Raw genomic sequence first — 21,070 nt, forward strand, 5'->3', positions numbered from 1 at the left:
AACTGTGTTGTGATTCAATTGGGACATGGATTTTGCAAACAATTACTAAACCAATATAATCATAAGAAAATCACTCTCATTAAAACAGTACTTCTCATAAATACCTAAATGAGAAAAAAGGACAAGAGGCTCTGCATCAGTGTTCACATGAGCACTTTGTTATTGACATCCATACATGATGGTAATGTTATTGGAGCACATGGTCACATAGGGGAAAGGAGAGCCAGGGGAGCTACAGGTAATGTACAGTATATACAGGAAATATTTCGAGGATCAAAGCAGATAGAGGGAGAGAGAGAACACTGCACAAACATACATCACCCTCCAAACTAAAACATCCTCTTTGTCACTGGTGTTTACCTTCTAATAATCCGCATGGAAAACAGTCTGATTCCAGTTTTGCAAGCAACTGCAATGGGACCAACCACTTGTGAGGAACCACTCTTGAATCCCACTAGCAGATGCTTTGGTTCAAAAAGGCACTGGACAGCTTTTTCTCTCGCAATCTCTCTCTCTCTCTCTCTCTCTGATATTTACCAGGTGGACTTCAGTGGAAACCAAAGCATATTTGGAAGACCAACAGACAAACCTGAAGTGGCCAAGACTGACCAAAAAGCAGCAGCACTACAATCTAGATTGCGCAGCTTTTTGTGAGAGCATTTTCTTCTCATAACATAACATCCCAACAGTATAATGTACATTTGAATGGTTTTAACTGTTAGCGTTGAAAGCTGTTAATAACAAAGTTAATAATGTCATTTTCCTTTTGAGAACATGAGAATACATCATACTTACATTTACAAATACACAAAATAATGAGTAATGAATTTTATAAATAGAAAATCATATAAATCATAAAACTGTTTTAACAAAAACATACTTTGACAATTATCTATTGATGTCTCAATAAAGCAATTAGAAAAAAAACAAATCAAAATGTGATTTTATATATTACTTTAAACAAAAGCACATCAGTTGTCATACCAAGGGCCCAAGATTATTTGAAATAAAAAGTTGATCAAGTGGATCATACTCAAATCCTAAAATAATGATATACAATACACAATACACATTCCCTTCCATAAGGCCTCACCTTGAATTAAATTGAGCACATATAACTATATGTAGTTATAACTATATGCACAATAAGGAATAATTTTACCGTCCTTGTCTAAATGTCTTTTTTTAGTGTGTGTGTCCTCTGCAAAAGCAGAGAAAAGTATTTGTGTATAATATTTAAGAATTGAAGTGTCTGGAGGAATACCTTCACAAGCTGGAGGAAATCATCTCATGAATTGAATTTATTGGAAGGGGAACAGATTCTCCAAACCCCATTAAACTAATTTTTGCTCACCATCTATTCAGCTACTTGCATAAAACTCTATAAATCCATTCCATTCTAGCTATACATCCATCCGTTCATCAACAGACACATCTATCTTAATAAATATAGTCCAGACTCAAAAGCTCCTTGAACAAAATCAAAACAACCAAAAATATAAAGTACACAAACATTAGACAATTCTTCCCTTTTTTATATCAACTGCAAATTGTGCAAATGTTGATACAGAAAGGAATTATAGCACATTTAAGGTTTAAGATGGAGCTTATTTCAAATCTTTAAATCAGTTAATATCAGCAAAAGCAAAACATTTGTGATGCACTCCATCACATGCAGGCAATCTTACAGGCTGTAAATCGTCCATTGAAATTGGTGAAAAAGCTTGAAATGAAGGGACAGAGATTGAGGTAATTGCATTAGCGTATCGATTAACCTGTCAAAGCAGCACAAGTTAGAGAGAGAAAAAAAATGCCTCTGGACAGACTGATTTTCCATGTTCTGTTAGTTTGGGAAAACTTCTGTCTTTTTCAACATGTTAATCAGCTTTAATTCCTGTAGACTTAAAAACCAAGGCATCCACCTTTTCAGTGATGTACTATTCAGCTTCATACAGTTATTTGCACAAACAGTTTGAGAAAGAGATATTTATGAGTGACCTCCAGTTTTTGCACGACCTCTGAAGGTCACATGCAACACACTGTCAGTCACAACACATGAGATGATTAACATTTAGATTAGATAAAATCATACAGTATTTAATAGAGACAAGGCATATGTGCCAGTAGTGTAATCTAACAACTTAACTTGGTTTTTAAGTTATTTTTAAAAGGCTATTGTCATTTATGATTACAAGCTAAGTCACAAAATCCCCATTGCAAACAATTTCACTACTCCGTAACTAGATGTACACTTTCTAATCACTGGTTGGCTCAATGCTGTTCACTGAAATAAAGAGGGTGCTTTCACAACAGCATAGTGTGATGTTTGTGTGTGTGTGCGTGCACTGGTGTATTAGTGTTTACATACACATGCAAGCACATAATGAATCCCTCAAACTCATCCCTTGTGCAGCAGATTTTATATTCAGAAAAGCAGTGACCCTCCTCATTGTCCCCAACTGCATCTCACACCTGTCTCTATCAAAGCCTAAGAGTTTCAGCACTCTTGACTGTCCTCAGTCAGGGTGACGTATATGATGGGAACAAGGCCCTGGATGTCGCCCAGAGCACACAGCAGCCAATCAGAGTCTGCCCTGCTGAGCACCTGCAGTACGTCACCTTTCTGGAAACTGAGCTGCCCTGGCTCTGTGGCTATATGATGGCATAGCGCCTTCACTTCACTGAAAGAGGCATAAAAAGAAAGAAAAAAGAAAGAAAAAGAACATTTTAGTTGAAAGAATTTAGTAAAATAATAAGTTATATATATAGTAATATCTTTTAATTTGCAAATAATTACAATTAACTAGTCATTCTAACTCATCTAACAACATTACCATGGGACTTGTCTCTGTGTTGGGGCATTCTGTGTTTGTGCTTGTTCAGTAGGGCCAAGGTGGGATTCTTGGCTTTGAGATGTGAGAGATTGTTGCTCTGCTCTTTTTCCCACTCCAACAGACTGAGCCACCAGATCTAGCATGGAACGGTCGAGACTCAACCAACCAGACGGCAATCTGAGACAAACACATAGGTATTAAATTAGCTACAAGTCTAAACAAGTGAAGATGAAATATGGACCATCTTCATTTATAGCAATATTTGTGTTATGGAAAGGCCAGTTTACACCAAGATCAATAGCTATAATGTTTTAATAATTGTTCTCATTTTAAGAGAATAGAGAAATGGACATCACAATGATAATGACACAAAGGAACCATATCAGTGGAATCCAATCAGCCAATCAGAACCCATCTTACCTTAAAAAGCTTGAGCATTCATTTTGGTAGACAACATAACTGGAGCATGTGCTTATAATAATCTGGGCCTGGTTCCCCAAAACGTTCTTATCGCTAAGTAGTTCTTAACCTATTCCTTAACCGCTCTCTTAACCTTATGGCACAATTCCCGACACGTTCGTATGCTAAGTATAACTTCTGTAAGTCACACTTTCGTAAGGTTGGTCTGGACCATTCGTAAGCTCTCTCTTAGCGTTGTTTGAGCTCAAGACGCTACTGTACAGCAGTCTTTAGAAATCAGCGGAGCGAACTACAAGTCAAACTATGGTATGTTGACAATGTTGTGGCTCAACAATGATTTTATGTTATTTTTTAAGACTCATAATAAATTATGTTCGCAATGGATACAGGCCTATTTATGAAGTTGACTTGATGTGGTATCAGAACTAATATGGTGGTAATTAGCCTAGGCTTTTTCGTAATGTAATTAAAGTGAATTGGCAATCAATTTTTTGATAATTAAAATCTGGCAAACAATTTGGCTCTAAATGGCTAAGATCTATAAATGGGTAATCGTGGTTGTGTCCAGTAAGCGACCAACTATGGCAGCGATCCAACGTGTCCTTGTATTGAATCAAGTGTAGTCCATGTCAATTTTTTTTATGCGTCAAAACTTAAGCCCTTTTGACATTTTGCCTGACGGGGCTATATTAAAAAAAATTCGCCTCCCAAGACAGCTCATTATGGAGCTGCTGGACCTTCTCAGACCTGCGCTTGCCAGGCAAACGCGGCGGAATTTTGCTTTTTGCCCTGAAGCCCAGCGCTCCTACAGAGAGATTCATCGAGGTCGTGGGGGAGGGCTATGGCCTAATCAAGACCACGGTGTGAAGGTGCGTCCACACTGTCACCAACGCCCTTCTGCGCCATGCCGGGGATTACATCCTGGTGGATGGCACACTCATCCCTATTGCCAATTCCTCAGTGATTGATCAGGCGTAGGCTACTTATCGCAAAAGGGATACGCGGCCATAAACGTGCAGGTTATAGTGGACCATAGGGGTGTGATCTCTGACCTGGTGGCAAGGTCCAGCAAAACAAAAAAAAAAGCAAAAGTTTCTCTGACGAGAGGCTTTGTGCCCTTTTTTACGTTGCTTCCCCAGCATATTTTGTATCTCACTCTCTCTCTCTCTCTCTCTCTCTCTCTCTCTCTGATCATTGTAGATAGGTTGCTTTTTATTAAAAACATAAACCAATTGCAATCAATACCGCATTAAACAGAAGTAACTGCAGCTGCTTGCCAATAAATTCTGATTGTAAAGTACCTTACCATTAATATAAAAGTGTATTATATAATTTTTATAAGTCGTTAAACCCATGTCAAGAAGCGGAACAAGTGGCACAACGGGATAAGGAGTGTGGATGATTAGCGAGGGATACCCGGTTCGTCTAACCGTCACAACATATCGTGTGAACATATTACTGACCATTTGATAATTTAATTTATAGTCTATATTCTACTGATAACTTAAACTACAACCCGAATTCCGGAAAAGTTGGGACGTTTTTTAAATTTTAATAAAATGAAAACTAAAAGACTTTCAAATCACATGAGCCAATATTTTATTCACAATAGAACATAGATAACATAGCAAATGTTTAAACTGAGAAAGTTTACAATTTTATGCACAAAATGAGCTCATTTCAATTTTGATTTCTGCTACAGGTCTCAAAATAGTTGGGACGGGGCATGTTTACCATGGTTTAGCATCTCCTTTTCTTTTCAAAACAGTTTGAAGACGTCTGGGCATTGAGGCTATGAGTTGCTGGAGTTTTGCTGTTGGAATTTGGTCCCATTCTTGCCTTATATAGATTTCCAGCTGCTGAAGAGTTCGTGGTCGTCTTTGACGTATTTTTCATTTAATGATGCGCCAAATGTTCTCTATAGGTGAAAGATCTGGACTGCAGGCAGGCCAGGTTAGCACCCGGACTCTTCTACGACGAAGCCATGCTGTTGTTATAGCTGCAGTATGTGGTTTTGCATTGTCCTGCTGAAATAAACAAGGCCTTCCCTGAAATAGACGTTGTTTGGAGGGAAGCATATGTTGCTCTAAAACCTTTATATATCTTTCAGCATTCACAGAGCCTTCCAAAACATGCAAGCTGCCCATACCGTATGCACTTATGCACCCCCATACCATCAGAGATGCTGGCTTTTGAACTGAACGCTGATAACATGCTGGAAGGTCTCCCTCCTCTTTAGCCCGGAAATCACGGCGTCCGTGATTTCCAACAAGAATGTCAAATTTGGACTCGTCTGACCATAAAACACTATTCCACTTTGAAATAGTCCATTTTAAATGAGCCTTGGCCCACAGGACACGACGGCGCTTCTGGACCATGTTCACATATGGCTTCCTTTTTGCATGATAGAGCTTTAGTTGGCATCTGCTGATGGCACGGCGGATTGTGTTTACCGACAGTGGTTTCTGAAAGTATTCCTGGGCCCATTTAGTAATGTCATTGACATAATCATGCCGATGAGTGATGCAGTGTCGTCTGAGAGCCCGAAGACCACGGGCATCCAATAAAGGTCTCCGGCCTTATCCCTTACGCACAGAGATTTCTCCAGTTTCTCTGAATCTTTTGATGATGTTATGCACTGTAGATGATGAGATTTGCAAAGCCTTTGCAATTTGACGTTGAGGAACATTGTTTTTAAAGTTTTCCACAATTTTTTTACGCAGTCTTTCACAGATTGGAGCCTCTGCCCATCTTTACTTCTGAGAGACTCTGCTTCTCTAAGACAAAGCTTTTATAGCTAATCATGTTACAGAACTGATATCAATTAACTTAATTAATCACTAGATGTTCTCCCAGCTGAATCTTTTCAAAACTGCTTGCTTTTTTAGCCATTTGTTGCCCCCGTGCCAACTTTTTTGAGACCTGTAGCAGGCATTAAATTTTAAATGAGCTAATTAAGTGGATAAACGTGTAAAATTTCTCAGTTTAAACATTTGCTACGTTATCTATGTTCTATTGTGAATAAAATATTGGCTCATGTGATTTGAAATTCCTTTAGTTTTCATTTTATTAAAATTTAAAAAACGTCCCAACTTTTCCGGAATTCAGGATTGTATGTTAAAATAAATGTTACTGTAATAATTTGAGGAATGTTTCATTTGCATAGAATGTGTTGTCTTTCTTAACGCTGTATTGCACCTTCGCGTGAAGTGGAAAATCGATTCCTGAGCAATCGATGCCTACTAATTCAGCACCCTCACTCGGGACAGCGCTCTTGTAACGTCGGACGTAAGAGGCAGTGTGCTAAGAAGCTTCCTACGGGACACTTCAGGGAACACACTTAGGAACATAAACAACTTTGGTAAGATATATCTTTCGAGGTCTTCTTAGCGCGCTAAGAGTGAGCGTTATTGGGGAACCGGGCCCAGAGCGTTATCATCCCTTGGTGTGGGTGTAGTTAAATATAGTTATTGTTCTTGGTGTGAAAAGGCCGTAAATGTTTGCCAACTCACCTTTGTTTTCTGACTAGTTTCTGCTCACTCTTCTCCACTTTGCTTGCGTTTCCAGCTCCAAACAGCCGACCCCAGCGGAGCACCTCCCCTGCTCCTGGCTGGGCCTGAACCCTTTCAAAGGCATCCAGGCAGTCTGGCTGCTTTTCCTTACTCTTCTTCAGCTCAGTGAGGACTGATTCCGGTGGACTTCCCATCCACGATGGCTTCCCCTTTGTGACTTTGGTGGGTTCTGACAATGCTGATTGGTGGAGGACACCAGTGCCAATGCTATTAATATTACTACTGCTGGTTCGACAATGTTCCACCTGTTCATCCATCTGCTGAATGGCCTCAGCCCCCTCAACCACACCTTCTCTAGGAGGTGGATGGCTTTTCCGGTTGCTCTCAACACCACCTTTCCTCCTCTTCTCCAGCTTCACAAATTTTGAGCCCTCTGTGGAGTTGTCGATGTAAACCTGTGAACTTTGCATCAGCTGGTACCACCAGCCAGCTTGTCGGTTTCTCTGTTTGACTCCATCTCTTTCTCTTCTTTTCTCCTTCTCACAGTCTTCTCCAACTCCCTTCATCCTGCCAGCACACCACCCGCCACCATCTATCTGTCCTGGGTCACTCTTCCTCAAGCACTCTTTGCCAACTCCAGCCTCCTTATCCCGTGATTCTGCTCCTGCACACCTCCGCCCATCACATTTCATTTTTAATCTCCTAAGCCGGCTCTCTTCATCTCTCAACAAGAACCTTTCTCTCTCAGGCAGCATTCCCACTTCCTGTGCTCCAGACTCCAGCGTTCCACAGCCTCGCATGAGCTGAAAGGTGGAACAATCTGATTGGTCGAGGCCTTGGCGAGCAGAGCACAGCTGTTCCTTGCGTCTCAGGTGTTCTTCCCCTTTCTGTAGCTGGTGTGGCTCAAATAGCAAGTCAAGGTCAAAGGGCAACAGTGAGAGCGGTTGAAGAAGGAGCAACAACTCTTCAAACAGTGGCTGGCAGGCCCCTTGAGACAGGGGTAGGAAACCCCATGGGTGGTAGTGGGCTGCTACGATGTCTGAGGAACCATGCCAGAACAAAAAATGCTAAATATTAGAATTATGCTGGGAATAGAGTATGAGAAACATAAAAATCTTGGCTCTGCTACACTATTTATCTGACTACAGCCAACTGCTCTTGAACAAGACACTAAAAATTAATGTTACAGCATGAATGTAAGAGAAGATAGCATTGTCCTACCTTCATGTGTATAAATGTGATTGAACCAGAATTCCAGAGATCGCAAGCTGAAAAGTGAAGGTGAGTGTTGTAAAATCATGGACACAAAACTACTGAGGTAAAATGAAAATCTGTAACTTTACTGCACAATAACAGAAATAATACACTTACACAAGAAGCAGGGGTCTTCTTGTAATTAACGTAAATGGGTTAATCAAAAAAAATTAAAATACAAATAATATTTTGCCTTCGCCCATGCAGTACTGCTGAAAAACTCCTAGGGGTGGAGGACCCCCTGTTGAAGACCCCTGGAAATCTGTTTTAAAGTGAAATACTACAAGTGCAACAACAAGGACCCTGGAAGTGATTACTGCACTCTGTATCGATCTCAAGAAGAAGAGTGACCACAGTGCAGAGTGAGACAGACAGATGAGAGAGAGAGAGAGAGAGAGATCAGTATGCAGCAGAATGAATAATTGAAACTAATGATCAAAGTGCTGTGCCTCTGACTAATTTTAATAGGAGTGGAAAATAGTTTGCACAGGAGCTGAGATGACTATGTCAAGGCCCTTCAAAGCAAAACTGGAGCCTTTGATGAATTCTAAAGACTTCTCGAATCACACTGCAGAGTTTTAGACGGCAAGATTTCAGTTTTTTTTTTTTTTTTTTTTTTTAGACCTGGCTTGTTATAGTGCTAATAAAAAACACACCATCGATCGGTTCCAAAACCTAGTGAGCTGCCTACCAAGACACCATTTTATGACACTAATCCTGTTCCAAAAGTTAGAAAATGGCTAAATGTATTAAAAGTAAAATGTTAAAATCTAAAGCAATACTGCATGTATCTTTCAGATAAAGCAATTTCTATATGCAAAGCATAAAAATGCATTTATATTATTTTTTTTTCCCCCATCAAATATTAGCAGTTGGCTTTGAATTGTTGTGATTAGACTATCAAATCTGAGGTGAAGAAATCTAATCTAATAAACAAACAATTAACTTCATACACAGAATTTATTTATTCGTTTCTTTTACTTTATTTTAGTCATTTCTTGTCATATGCCATTGGCTAAATTCATGATCCAATACTGAATGTAAAGCCTCTTCAACATTGTTATCAAGATAAGATACTGCAGTACTGCAATGCATTTAATGGTCAAATATGTTTTTTATATCCAAGAAGATTAAGAAGCACAATCCGTTCCATCAATCAACTCAAGACAGAAACTATCATCCTTCTATCTGAACATCTCACTTGGTCTGTGTTGTCTATCTCTCGGGGGACTTCTAAAATAAATGTAAGTTCTCAAACAGTGCTCTAAGACCTTTGAAAAAGTACACAGGTTCCATAAATTTAATTTTAAAAAGCATCAAATATTCAATTTTAAAGGCATTTCCAATTGAAAAATCATGTTCAACAAGAAAACCTAGATGGCAATTCAACAAATTGCACAATAAGAAATGTAAATTTAGAAATCAATTTTATATTAAATGTTGATGCTTTAACAAGCAATAAATGTTAAAAAGTACACAAATGTGCTTTCATAAGCAATATGAAGACGAGTGTGATTAGAAACAGTGAAAGGAAGAACAGGGAGATGAAAAGAGAGCGAACATTGAAAGAAGCTTACTTTAGCAGGCCGAAGATGAAGGCATTGAGTCTCATACTGTGATTGGTCAGCTCAGAATACTGACTGACTTTAGAAAACAGACTGTGTAAAACCCGTGTAGAGGGACCTAGGACAGAAAGGATAAGCATAAATCATTTCCTTCATTTTCATTCATAAAATAATCACCTTCACACCTCCTCTCATACCGAGTTGTGTGGAGGCCTCCACCACACTCCAGGGCTGGTTTTTGCATTGTCCGATGATCAGGTCTAGTACATAAGCTTTCAGTCCATCACACAGTATCTCACGAATGGCAGGACAGAGGTACTTTAGAATAAGGTGACCCACGTTTGGACTTACAGAGCTATTGCCCAATTTGGCCTTAAAGAAGAGAGAGCGAAAGGGTAATGTCAACATTTGTACTGCCTTTAGTGGGACACGTAAACTAAGTACCAGTATACAGAGTTTAACACTGTTATTTCAAATGTACCTTTACTTCTGCATCCCGACTGGTGCCAAAATGAGCCACTATCAGATCAACTGCTGTGTTTATGGCCTTCACCAAACCTAGTACATAAGGACATAGAGGTGACAAAATAAAAAATATTCCATTATTTTATTTATCCAACACTAACTAATAGTATGTACACACAAACACATTCTCTGTCATGTGCTAATGTAGTTTAGAGGGTCTGATGGGAATTGTCAGTATTTGATTGGAAAGCAAAAGGCCTTGTTTGACTGATATGAGTACCCAGTGGAAACAACATGAAGAGACAAAGATTTCTTCCGCATTCTAGTCACTAGGGCACACATAATATTCACTGCAATGTGTATGCAGTGGATTAAAACTAGAATTAATTTGAGAGCTAAAGGGCTCACCGCAACAAATAGGCTTTAAAGATGAGCTTGCTAAGGTTATTATACTGCTATGACTATATGAAGTTTATATAAGGTAAATCTGGACATTGTTTAAACTGGAAAATAAGTCAAAGAGGCAAAAGTTATGGCTTGAAATAATGGTTTTATTTTTTAACTTCTAGATGTTACATGATAATATTTAACAACTCTAACTCATTTATAGGTGAGTTTCAATAAACATGTCCGATAAATTAATAAATGTAAATCTAAATATCCAGGAGTGAGGTTAACTTGAAGGGCAGGTCTAATACTATTTCATGCATTCTGAGTTATTTACACTGTTAAAGATTCTCATGCTTAACATGGCCAAGGTTTAAAAAAAGATTTGGACATACAATATGACAGAGTATTTCATAAAGTTGTAACTTTCTTTCATAAACCTAATAAAGATAAAGACTCTTCAGAGATATGAAGGATGCAATACTATTCTATAGGTACTCAAGACTGACATGAGATTGGCAGAAACTGTGTGTTTTGTCCCCTTTAAGAACTTTAAGAAGCCACTGTTAGCATTACTACACAAAAAAAAAAAAAAAAAAAATTTCACACACCTTTCTTCTGCAACAGGTCTATAGAGATGGATTCTTCAGTATTAGCATCAGGAGATAAGCAGAATTCCTCTGGGGGGTGCTCTGTCTGAGAGAAATAATCAGGCAGGAATTCACTGTAACACTGCGGCAGTTGCCTCCATGACTGACCTATAAACAAAAACAACATCTGTCAGATAAATGCAAACCTACACCAAATATAGACTCTTTGCTAGACAAAACAAGCTGGTGATAACAAAAAAGATAAGGTTGTTGTCACACTTAAGTGTTCACTAACTACATTTACTAACTATAAATAAAATTATTCCAGCCCCCTTTCTGTCTCTTTCCCCTCAACCCCTGTTGGGTGATATAAATTGGTTCAGCACCATTAAGTCTGCCGAAGCGGAGTGGTTGTTTGGTGGGAGGGAAATCAAACACATTGCGTCGCATGACTCGAGTTCCAGGTCTCTTGGTTTCCAAAGCACAAGAGAAAGAATGAGGGCCGTTTTTACCACGCTCCACACCCAGAGGGTTCTTGAGCCTGTACTCTCTCCATTTGAGTGCCTGCGGGGAAAGGTGGTGCACTGGGGGGGCAAAATGGAAGAAAAAGGGGATGGTGGCAAAGAATGGATGGAATATGAAAATAAAAAAAGAAGTATTGGTGAATGGATGGTAAGATGAATGAACATACATACACAGGGAAAAGTACCAAAAGGGAAAGAACAGTCAGAAGGGTAAGATAATATTGTGGAAATGCCAAAGTGATGCGATGGAAAAAATAGGCAGAAGGGGAAACAGGAGGTAAAAAAAAGATTAATTGTTAGCAGTATTTAAAGGAAAGAATAGTAAAGGTTTAAGTATGGAAGCTACGGCTTTGTTCAGATAGGCAGCCAATACACAATTGGTTTGACCTATCCAACTCAAATCAGAAAAAAAAGAGCAAAACCACGTTAAAGGTTTTTTTTTTTTTTGAAAGAAGAAAAAAAATATTATAAAGTCATAAACAACACAAGGCAATGTCTAGAACTGTGAATTCACAAATTTTTGCTCCAAACATACCATTAGGCTGTTGCTGTGTCACACACGGCGGTAAAACCTTCACTGGCTCTTCCTGTGGCGCTGGTTCCAACTGTCCGAGAGGACTGAGACCTGAGCTGGGAAGCGTTGTCAAATTGCCACGGTGGAAACAGTGATTTCTAGTGGGCAATGCAGGCATAAGCAGACTCTGCTTCATCAGCGGAGGTGGAGGCGGTGTAGGAGGTAAGGGAGCAAGTTTAGGAGTCTCGGTACGGATGGCCATTCCAGTTGGGGTATGCTGGGGCAGAAGACCTGCAGAGATGGGACAAGAGAGGGAACGTGGTGGTCTCGGACCACCAGGGGTCGGAGTGCATGTCGAGCAGGTTCCAGAAGAGGTGGGTGCACCTAGGAGGCGAACTGGGGAATAGCTGCCCAGTGGGGATGGCCGCACTGTTGTAGGTGCGTTAGAGGTGCGGTGAGGTGGCCTACAATCTTCTTCTGAGTCATCTTCACCTCCCTCAGGCGCTGTAGCCCCTCGAGCCTGCATTTGGCTGATGTATCCGTCCAGAAGAGGAAGGAGAGGCTTCGCCTGAGGTTTTCCAAACTGGTGCTGGAAAGTGAAAGGCTGAATGGGTAACGAAGTCGGACGTTGATCTTTGCTATAGCGAATCACAACAGGAGAGGAGTCTGTGGAACTAGACAGGCCACCTAGGGGGAGAAAAAGATGAGACACATGGATGAGCAAAGAGGGTTTGGAGATAAAATAAAACAGATGAAGATTATCATTTAATGCAGTAATGTAGGCATTAACTAAAGCTATCTAAAGTTCATAAAATATTATAAATAAAAGTAATTGAAGTTATACATATCTAATTATCATATGAAGAAAATTATTTGATGAAAATTTAAAACAGAAAGGCTATGGCAACAACACAGTATTTTAAAACAGCTGGAATAAAACCCAGCAAAAGTAATAGCAACAACAGTCTTGTGATGAAACTGAAACAAAACCATACATAAAACTAAATTCATACAACTATGTCAAAAACATACCTTAAAACACTGCTCCAAAAAGTGAATGACCAGCAGTGGTACATAAACAACCAAGTCATTATGAGCAAAACAGCCTGTTTAAGAAGCTCCTCTTTTTGTGTGTGTGTGTGTGTGTGTGTGTGTGTTGCATGTGCTCTGACAGGCACACAGTGTGTGTGAAACGTCACTCGGCTATTGCGCAAACTGTTTGCTCCACGTGCCTGAGAACTCATAATGTCAGAGGTCTTAGGACACTGCAGTACCCAGTCACGACCAGCAGGGGCAGCACAGCACTAAGCTCAAAGAGAATTTACGTGCATTCCAGTAACAAAAGCTAACCTTTCTGTTTATCAAACTCTGCCAATTTATTTTGCTTTGTCAAAACATCCTAACCTAAGTATTAAACTTTATCATGTAACTCTTGCACTGTTTGTGCTACAGTCATGAATGACACCTCACATAATGCATCTGGAAGAAGACAGATGTATTATTACTAATCTCATCAGATTTGAGATTGCCTGGCAGACAATAATAAAAAACATAGACACACAAAAAAGAATATTTTACACAAAAATTCTGTCATATTTATTTAACCTTATGTTGTTTAAAACTCACATAACATTTATTCCTCCACAAAACATAATAGTTGGAAAACAGGGAAAAAAAAGGAAATCGTTAAAGGAAAATAGTTGGAGATATTGTATTGTATTGCCGGTATTGTATTGTATTCCATAGAAGAAAGTCATACGGATTTGGAATGACATGGGTAAGTAAAGGATGACTGAATTTATTTTGGGGTCTAAAACTTCCAGTATCCAGTAAAGTTTTTTTGTTTCCATCTGTTTTTACCTGGACCAAAATAAGGAATGACCCAAAACATCCTTGCAACACTCTAGCAACCACACAGTAGCTGCAGATCAATGTGCTGAAAACACTCTTTAACAACAGCCTAGCAACTGCCCCAAGAGGAAAGAGTGGTACCTTTTAGCAGATGCTAATCAAATTCGCTTGGAAAATGACAACCAAAGGGCAATCACTGAGAATACACAATGTTTACTAGCTAGGTTTGAAATGTTAAAGAAATAAAATTATGAAATTCAAATTGTCACAACCCAACCAAAACAGTCAAGAATGCAATCAGGCTTCTGGGTGCCAGAATGCACAGTGATATAATTCAAACCCAAAACAAGTAAATCCACAAAATAAACTAGCTCTTACAAGTAACACAATTTAACCTTCCTCTTCTTATAAGATAGAGTGAAAAAACTTCTCCTTACCTTCTGCTTTGGTTCGAGTCTGTTTTCCTGCTCCCCCTGGTGATTCTCGCAGCGGTGTACTCCGAGATCTATGCGGAGAGGACAAATCACAGCTCCCTTGACTATGGCATCGAGTGAGTGGTGGCAAACTGTGGCTCTGACCCTGTGGAAGGTCTTCCAGGATGGGCAAGAACTCTCCAGATGAGTGAGAGTTCATGGATGTGGCCTCCATTCCACCCCTCTGTGATGGTGATCCTCCGGTTCTTCTCTTATTCCTCGCTATTTCAGCAAAAGAAGTGACACGTGGTGGAGGTGGCAGGCTAGGGGCTGCACTCTCACTAAGCCGAACAGGGCAGCTGAGCATGCGCTCCAAGGACCCAAGGCGAGGAGATGGTGACTTGTCTAGATTCCGATCGTAGCTGCGAGAACGAGGTCGACTGCTCCCCGAAGCTCCAACTGAACTGCAGGCTGCTGTAGGTGGGGAGATGTTGATATACACCTGCCCCTCAATTACATTGTCACGGGTAGATTCAATCCCACATGAATCCTTTTCTTCATTCTGGCATAAGAAAAAGCAAAGAATGTAAATGATGTAACAAGTTACAAGAAAAATAAGAAGGTACAGTGTACATATTGCAAAGGAGTATAGAATGAGTGATGACACAAAATGCTAAATACAAGCTAACACCATATGAAGCAAATTATATAACACCTCTTCTTCATCCTCTTTCATTTGTTGGAATAGGTAGTATTCTGTTGGCTGAGTGGGACTTCCTTTGCTGTGCTCATCTGAGCAGCTTGTGACCGATGATCCCACTGGACTGGGAGAGGACTGGGAAGAAAGGTCACATGTCACCAGCTTGTAGTAATTCTGCGTTGCTACAACCAAGCGAGCTTGGCTTTGAAGACACGAGGTGAGTTCACTGGCAGAGGTTTCAGTAGAGGCCAGTGCCTCGCTTCCAAGAAGGTTGTGGTAGGAATTACAGTTGGCATCTAGTTCCATAGTGGCGCCTTGTGGCTGAGATACAGAAGAAGAGTTTGCATGTTCTTGAGTGGCTGAAGGATGCTGAGGTGTTTCACTTGGGGACGTGTGTAAGTCCAGGTAGAAAGCTCCACGTCCACTGCTACATTCTGTTCCGCACATCCCAACGAGCTCAGACACAGACGAGGCAAAGGATTGCTCGGCAGAACTGTTGATATTGAGTGACTGTTTGGCTGGGACAACATTGTTCATCTTGTTGTAAATCGTGCTGAAGTTAACCAGCACTCCATCTGAGCTATTGCAGGAGGAATCACTGCCGTAGCCCTGGTGACACTCGGAAAATGATTCATGAAAAGGTTCAGGGTATGGCTGAGAAAGGCCGCAACAGGAGCAATGTGGTGCTGCAAGACTGGAACACTCGGAGCTTCCTCTGCCACCTTGCATGGACTGGTCTTCATAATCATCATCCTCACCCCATTCTTGCTCACCACAGTCCATTGAAAGGGTGGAACCACTGCTTCCGAAGCGCCGCTGGCTATCTAATCTCAGCAAGTTCAGTTCCTCCATGTGAGTAGACAAATCGAAAGTCCCACCAATCGTGTGGTCTCTCTGCTCTGCTTCCCCACTAGGCCCATGTGTGGAAATCCACTGTTTTTCTGTAGAGCCATGCAAGAGAAAAGGTTCAACAGTGAACTCAAGGTCATGCAGGTGGAAAGGAGGCAAGTATTCATTTACAAGTGCTGCATTTGAGATTTCATGTGAATTTCCATGCAGGTGAAAAGAGGAGTCTTCCAAATATCCATTTAGATTGTCTTCATCTTCATCATCTTCATCTTCAGTGTTGAGCAGAAAGGGGTTACGTCTTGAGTTCAGCCGTTCATGTGTCTTCATCTGCAGGCCTTGAGCTTGATCTTCAGAATTGCTTGAGGTGAAAGAGGAAGTGTCACTTGCCATACTCCCTTCTCTCCCACTTCTTCCATGTTTCTGCCCTCCTCTAATTCCTCCATCCCCAAAAGTATCACTAGAGCTAAGGCTGCTGCTCGATGTCTGTATGAGGCTGCTGTACACCAAGGCCTCCCGCTGAAGAATATCTCTCTCAGGTAGGGAGGTAGTCCGGCTCAATCCCAGATTCTCCGGGCAGCTGAAAGGATTACTGTTCCTTTTCAATGGACTACCACAGCACTGTCGTGAGCTTGAAACCTGGCAGTGAACTAGTGGAATGTGGTGGACAATAAGAGTTTCCCCGGCTAGCTTAGGTGGACTGTCCATCTTCCCCTAGTGGGTGAGGGTGAAAGAATGTTTGTATATTTGCAGAATGATGTTTTCTGAAGACTTTAGTTTACACGTCCAATGCCAATCCGTGGTTTTGGAAAGTGGGGAATGTTAAAGAACAGGTTAAAGAGGATCTCTTGGCTGAAGGTAAACATCTGGAAAAAAGAGAGAAGACAGGACTCAGTTTTTTTAATTATCTTCGCTTAAAACAAATATTTCAGTGTTCATAAGTGGAAAAGGGCTTTTTACATGATCTACAGGGACAAATCATGAGTGCCAAAAATACACAAAAAGAAACTTAAAGACAAACTAACAAATGAACAATTAACTAAATCCAGGTCACAGGCTCCTTAATCTGCTCACAGTCTATAGATGATAATGTATTCAGAATGTAAACAATCTATGAATAAACTGGTACATGAGTAAAAACATAATTTACAATGTCAGTTGATATTTAACACACATGGTGAGGTCTTTATAAAACTAAACTCTCACTTTCAGTGCTAACAGTGATTTCTTTTTATATTTTTGACATTTTTGCAACTTTTAACTATGGGAACAGAGCAAATAGGACAGGAAATGATAGTGAAATTCAGGAAATTATGGAAAATGAACTCCATGTCACCCGCACAAACACTGTGGCACATATGTGCTAACCACTAAGCCACAGCTCTGACCATGGCTCTTATTCAGTATATTTTTGCTGGTGTACCAATGGTGGCGACTTCACTACAGAGTCACTAGAGAGGAAGGGAGGGGTGAGCAGTGGATATTTAACTTATTTTAGATGGGTGGAAATCTTGAGGGAGGAAATGGCTGTGGGTCAGTGACCTGTTGTTGAGACTCAGAGTGGGCAGACAGTTACAGCAAAAAGAAATAGGACCTGCAAAGCTTGACAATGACCTAAAACAGTCTCTGTGAAGTAGCAGAGCCTATTACATCATCTGAAATTTGCTGTATGTGTGTGCCAGTGTTGATAACAGTTGTCCCATTGTAGGCTACAGGCACAAAACAAAATCAATGGGATAATCCAGAACAGTGCCATTACATACCAGAAAAAAAATATTATTATTTTTCTAGTTGCATGGACACTCAATCAACTTTACTTCATGTTCTACCAAACTAACCTTGAAAGTAGTGCACTAAAACAATTATCATAACATATAGTAATACAACTATTTTTCCTAATGATGTTCTTGTAAGCACATTTAATATATTGCCAATAATTGTAAGCAATAATGGACATTCTGTGCATTTTACCTTAACAGAGAGGAACCATACAACAGCGAGAGATCCTCTGCAAACAACACCTGTCAATGAGAACCCTCTGTGTACTCCTGCAGTTTGGCCAGATAAACTCCATTACATAACATTCAGTTGTTCCTGCCAGTCTGTGTGTGTATAAGAAAATATATTCTGAACCACGTTACTTTAAATTATTTTCTTTTCAAATTGGTTGTCATCCAGTCTGCAAAATTATTTTCAGAAGGACTTTTGGAATGCTACTCTATAAGCTAATTCTTAAAAAAATAAAAAAAACTCCTTTTTAAAGTTGGCATGATCTGAAAATTATCTTATGTACATAAACTCATGTATTTACTAAATGCATGTCATTTATTTTATTGTGAATGATTAATTCTAGCATATGCTTCTTTTTTACTATAAAAATGTCATGACTCGATCTTCTAATAAAATGAAATACATTTGATTTGTTAAGTTGGACTTCTAAATTTATTTAGTCTGCTGAAACTCTGTCCCATCATAATTTACAGAAAGCTCGCATTCAACCAATCTGAGACCATCCAATCAACAACTGATGCATAGATCCAAGTCCCACCATTCATTTTTTTTAATGATCCATTTTACTCTAATGTACATAAAAATATGAAAGAAAGCAACTGCCACTACTTCTGTTCCATCAAGACTTTAAGAAGATTCACAAAGAAAGAGATTTGTATTCTTAGTGTCTCAACAAACTACACTGATGGAGAAACTGTTCCTCACAGGATGCTGATGATTTCCATTTCTAACTTGACATTGCAGGAGAAACACTGAAATAAATCTTAGTGCTTAAATTAGTTCACAGTCTGTGGCCTCTATTTCCAGTAATTCATGAGTCAGTTTAGCCTGACTTCATCCAATCCGTCACACACTACTGAGACATACTGTATGGGAGTAACCAGTGATAGATTGTTAGATTGACCAGGGCAATTATTTGGCTTGTATTATTGGGTGAATTAGTACTATTTGAGCTACACCACAACATCCGCATCTATTGCTGTGGTAAATAAAATGAGAAAGGGAAAGAGGTCCCGGATAAGGGGGCAGAAAAAGCTCCTGCTTTCAAGTCTAACTGCATAACTACAGGCCATGACAGCCACTACATTCCACAGACTAGGCGTTTAGCTACAAGATCAGACAGACAGCTGCACACAGACAGCAACAACACGGCTTCTCACACAAGCACAAACACAGAGAGGTTTGGGTAAAGAACATTAAAAACAGTGTAAATTTGTTGTAAAAAATATGTTGTAAATTTGGAATAGAATCAGATTGTTTTCTACTATCATTTTAGAGGATTAAATGTTATTATGCAAATTTATACTAAATTATTAACACTTTTGTTTAACAGTAGAAGAAGAAACTGACTAACTGAACATAGCCTATTTGAGCCTGCAGAAAATTATTTGAATTACAGGCTGTGTTGACCAAAATATTGTAGATTTTAAGTCTTTAAAGATAGATGTTAGATTCAAACAGCCATTTTGGCCACTTGAAGTAAGATAACAATAGCCTGGAAATCTAAAGAAATACAGGTTACAGTCATCAAATGATGAGTAAACTTTCTTTGAATAGACTTCTAGAGATAAAAAGGGTTTACTGGTTTAAAAAAAAGTGTGTGTCTTCCCAGTGACTCGTGTTTAAATGGACACTGTCAAAATCATCCAAAATGTTTGTTTATCAGAGTGTGCATTGTGCAAGTTGCAGACAATGCTGATAGTGGCGGATTCTTCAATTAGTGCCACATCTTCAATTAGTGCCACATCTTCTGACTGTTTCATCTGTATTACAATATTTGTCACATCCAGTAATAAATATATATATGTGTTTACGTGTGTGTGAGAGAGTATCTCCGAGAATTTTTAGCATTTATATTATGATCTATATGGCCCGATGTTTTGAGGTGATGAAGTGACTGGTGTTTATTCACGAACCGCTGGTATTGTGATCGATATGCGCAAACACAGGCCTCATGCGCCCATTTGACAGAACAGCAGCACGCCCTATATCTGTGGGCCTATTTAGTGATTCATTCCTTGTATATTATTTTCTCTCTCTCTCTCTCTCTCTCTTTCTTTTATAAAATGCCCCATAATACTGAAAGCCAAGTCGAAACACAAATAAATAATGTAAAATCAGCATCAAAACAAAAATAAAAAATATACAGCCTGTCCATGACGGTTGTTACTTTACACTACCGTCCCTCTCATGGACCCTGATTCCGGGAATTAATTATTTTAAAAGCTAAGAAAACCACCTTCAAGATCGTAAAAACCCACTATGCAGACCTTTAACGTTAACGATGATGCGAGCGTAAAAACGGGCGTATGAGATAACGATGCACTCGCACACGTCTACAACGTTTGTATTTTAACATTTTTAAATAACAACACGCATAAACGTCGGGTTAGTTCATTGTTAATAAAGAACAAAACCACTCTCTGTTAAATCTGAATCAGCAGCAGTGATGTAATATTTGCCAGCGGGCAGTCCCGTTAGCTTCCACCACACCGCGTTTACCAAATTCCCATTAAATTATAAAACCAAAGCCATATTTAAACTCACGTTGTCGATAAATGTAATCTCCTAGATTTCCAGATGTCTCGATGTCAAATCACGCTGAGCGATGGCCACGTTTGGGTTGATTTTGTGGTGAAGATACTGAGCGCAACAGCGGCGCAGGGCTGGAGCGCGCGGCGCGACGTCAGGATCGAGAACCCTCCCTGACGCTCAGACAACAGTGCGTCCTCTTAAAATACTGATTTTGGGGTATTTTCACGGTAATACACGATCATAAATCACGTCTTTTGGGTCCAGATGATCGGTTTTGCATACTGTGGTTTGACAGCGTGAGGGTGGGTGGGGTGTTTAGACTGCTGATTCCCTGCAGGCAGCTCTTTGTTCAGCCTACTCTCTAGTCATTAATAGAGATGCATTTCTCATTTACAACCCGAATTCCGGAAAAGTTGGGACGTTTTTTAAATTTTAATAAAATGAAAACTAAAAGACTTTCAAATCACATGAGCCAATATTTTATTCACAATAGAACATAGATAACATAGCAAATGTTTAAACTGAGAAAGTTTACAATTTTATGCACAAAATGAGTTCATTTCAATTTTAATTTCTGCTACAGGTCTCAAAATAGTTGGGACGGGGCATGTTTACCATGGTGTAGCATCTCCTTTTCTTTTCAAAACAGT

The 21,070-nt window shown here is 39.7% G+C and overlaps 1 protein-coding gene across 3 annotated transcripts; it reads right to left on the reverse strand.

Annotated features, from left to right (window-relative positions):
* Nucleotides 1–136: 136 nt before the first annotated feature.
* Nucleotides 137–20,717, reverse strand: rusc2 (RUN and SH3 domain containing 2). 3 transcript variants are annotated; one of them, XM_059548622.1, is made up of 13 exons: nucleotides 20,433–20,717; nucleotides 15,045–16,741; nucleotides 14,354–14,891; nucleotides 12,087–12,752; nucleotides 11,414–11,611; nucleotides 11,049–11,195; nucleotides 10,067–10,143; nucleotides 9,771–9,957; nucleotides 9,598–9,703; nucleotides 7,988–8,034; nucleotides 6,767–7,805; nucleotides 2,835–3,011; nucleotides 137–2,681 (listed from the first exon to the last, which is right to left on the reverse strand). In XM_059548622.1, the coding sequence occupies exons 2-13, from the start codon at nucleotides 16,581–16,583 to the stop codon at nucleotides 2,498–2,500; spliced, it is 4,905 nt and encodes a 1,634-aa protein (XP_059404605.1). In that variant the 5' UTR covers nucleotides 16,584–16,741; nucleotides 20,433–20,717; the 3' UTR covers nucleotides 137–2,497. The 3 variants fall into 3 exon arrangements, with proteins under 3 accessions (XP_059404605.1, XP_059404606.1, XP_059404607.1); XM_059548623.1 differs by having other exon boundaries at nucleotides 9,783–9,957; nucleotides 20,433–20,716; XM_059548624.1 differs by lacking the exon at nucleotides 11,414–11,611.
* Nucleotides 20,718–21,070: the final 353 nt, after the last annotated feature.

This window comes from Carassius carassius, chromosome 4, assembly GCF_963082965.1.
Source record: "Carassius carassius chromosome 4, fCarCar2.1, whole genome shotgun sequence".
In the NCBI taxonomy this organism is placed as follows: domain Eukaryota; kingdom Metazoa; phylum Chordata; class Actinopteri; order Cypriniformes; family Cyprinidae; genus Carassius; species Carassius carassius.

Excerpts from the sequence above, each read along its gene's own strand:
- rusc2 (XM_059548622.1), bottom strand. The coding sequence starts at position 16,583 with ATGGACAGTCCACCTAAGCTAGCCGGGGAAACTCTTATTGTCCACCAC. Across the intron at positions 9,704-9,770 it reads ACAACTCGGTATGAGAGGAG|GTCCCTCTACACGGGTTTTA; the intron begins GTGTGAAGGTGA and ends TTTCTGTCCTAG. Across the intron at positions 7,806-7,987 it reads TCACATTTATACACATGAAG|ACATCGTAGCAGCCCACTAC; the intron begins GTAGGACAATGC and ends ATGGTTCCTCAG.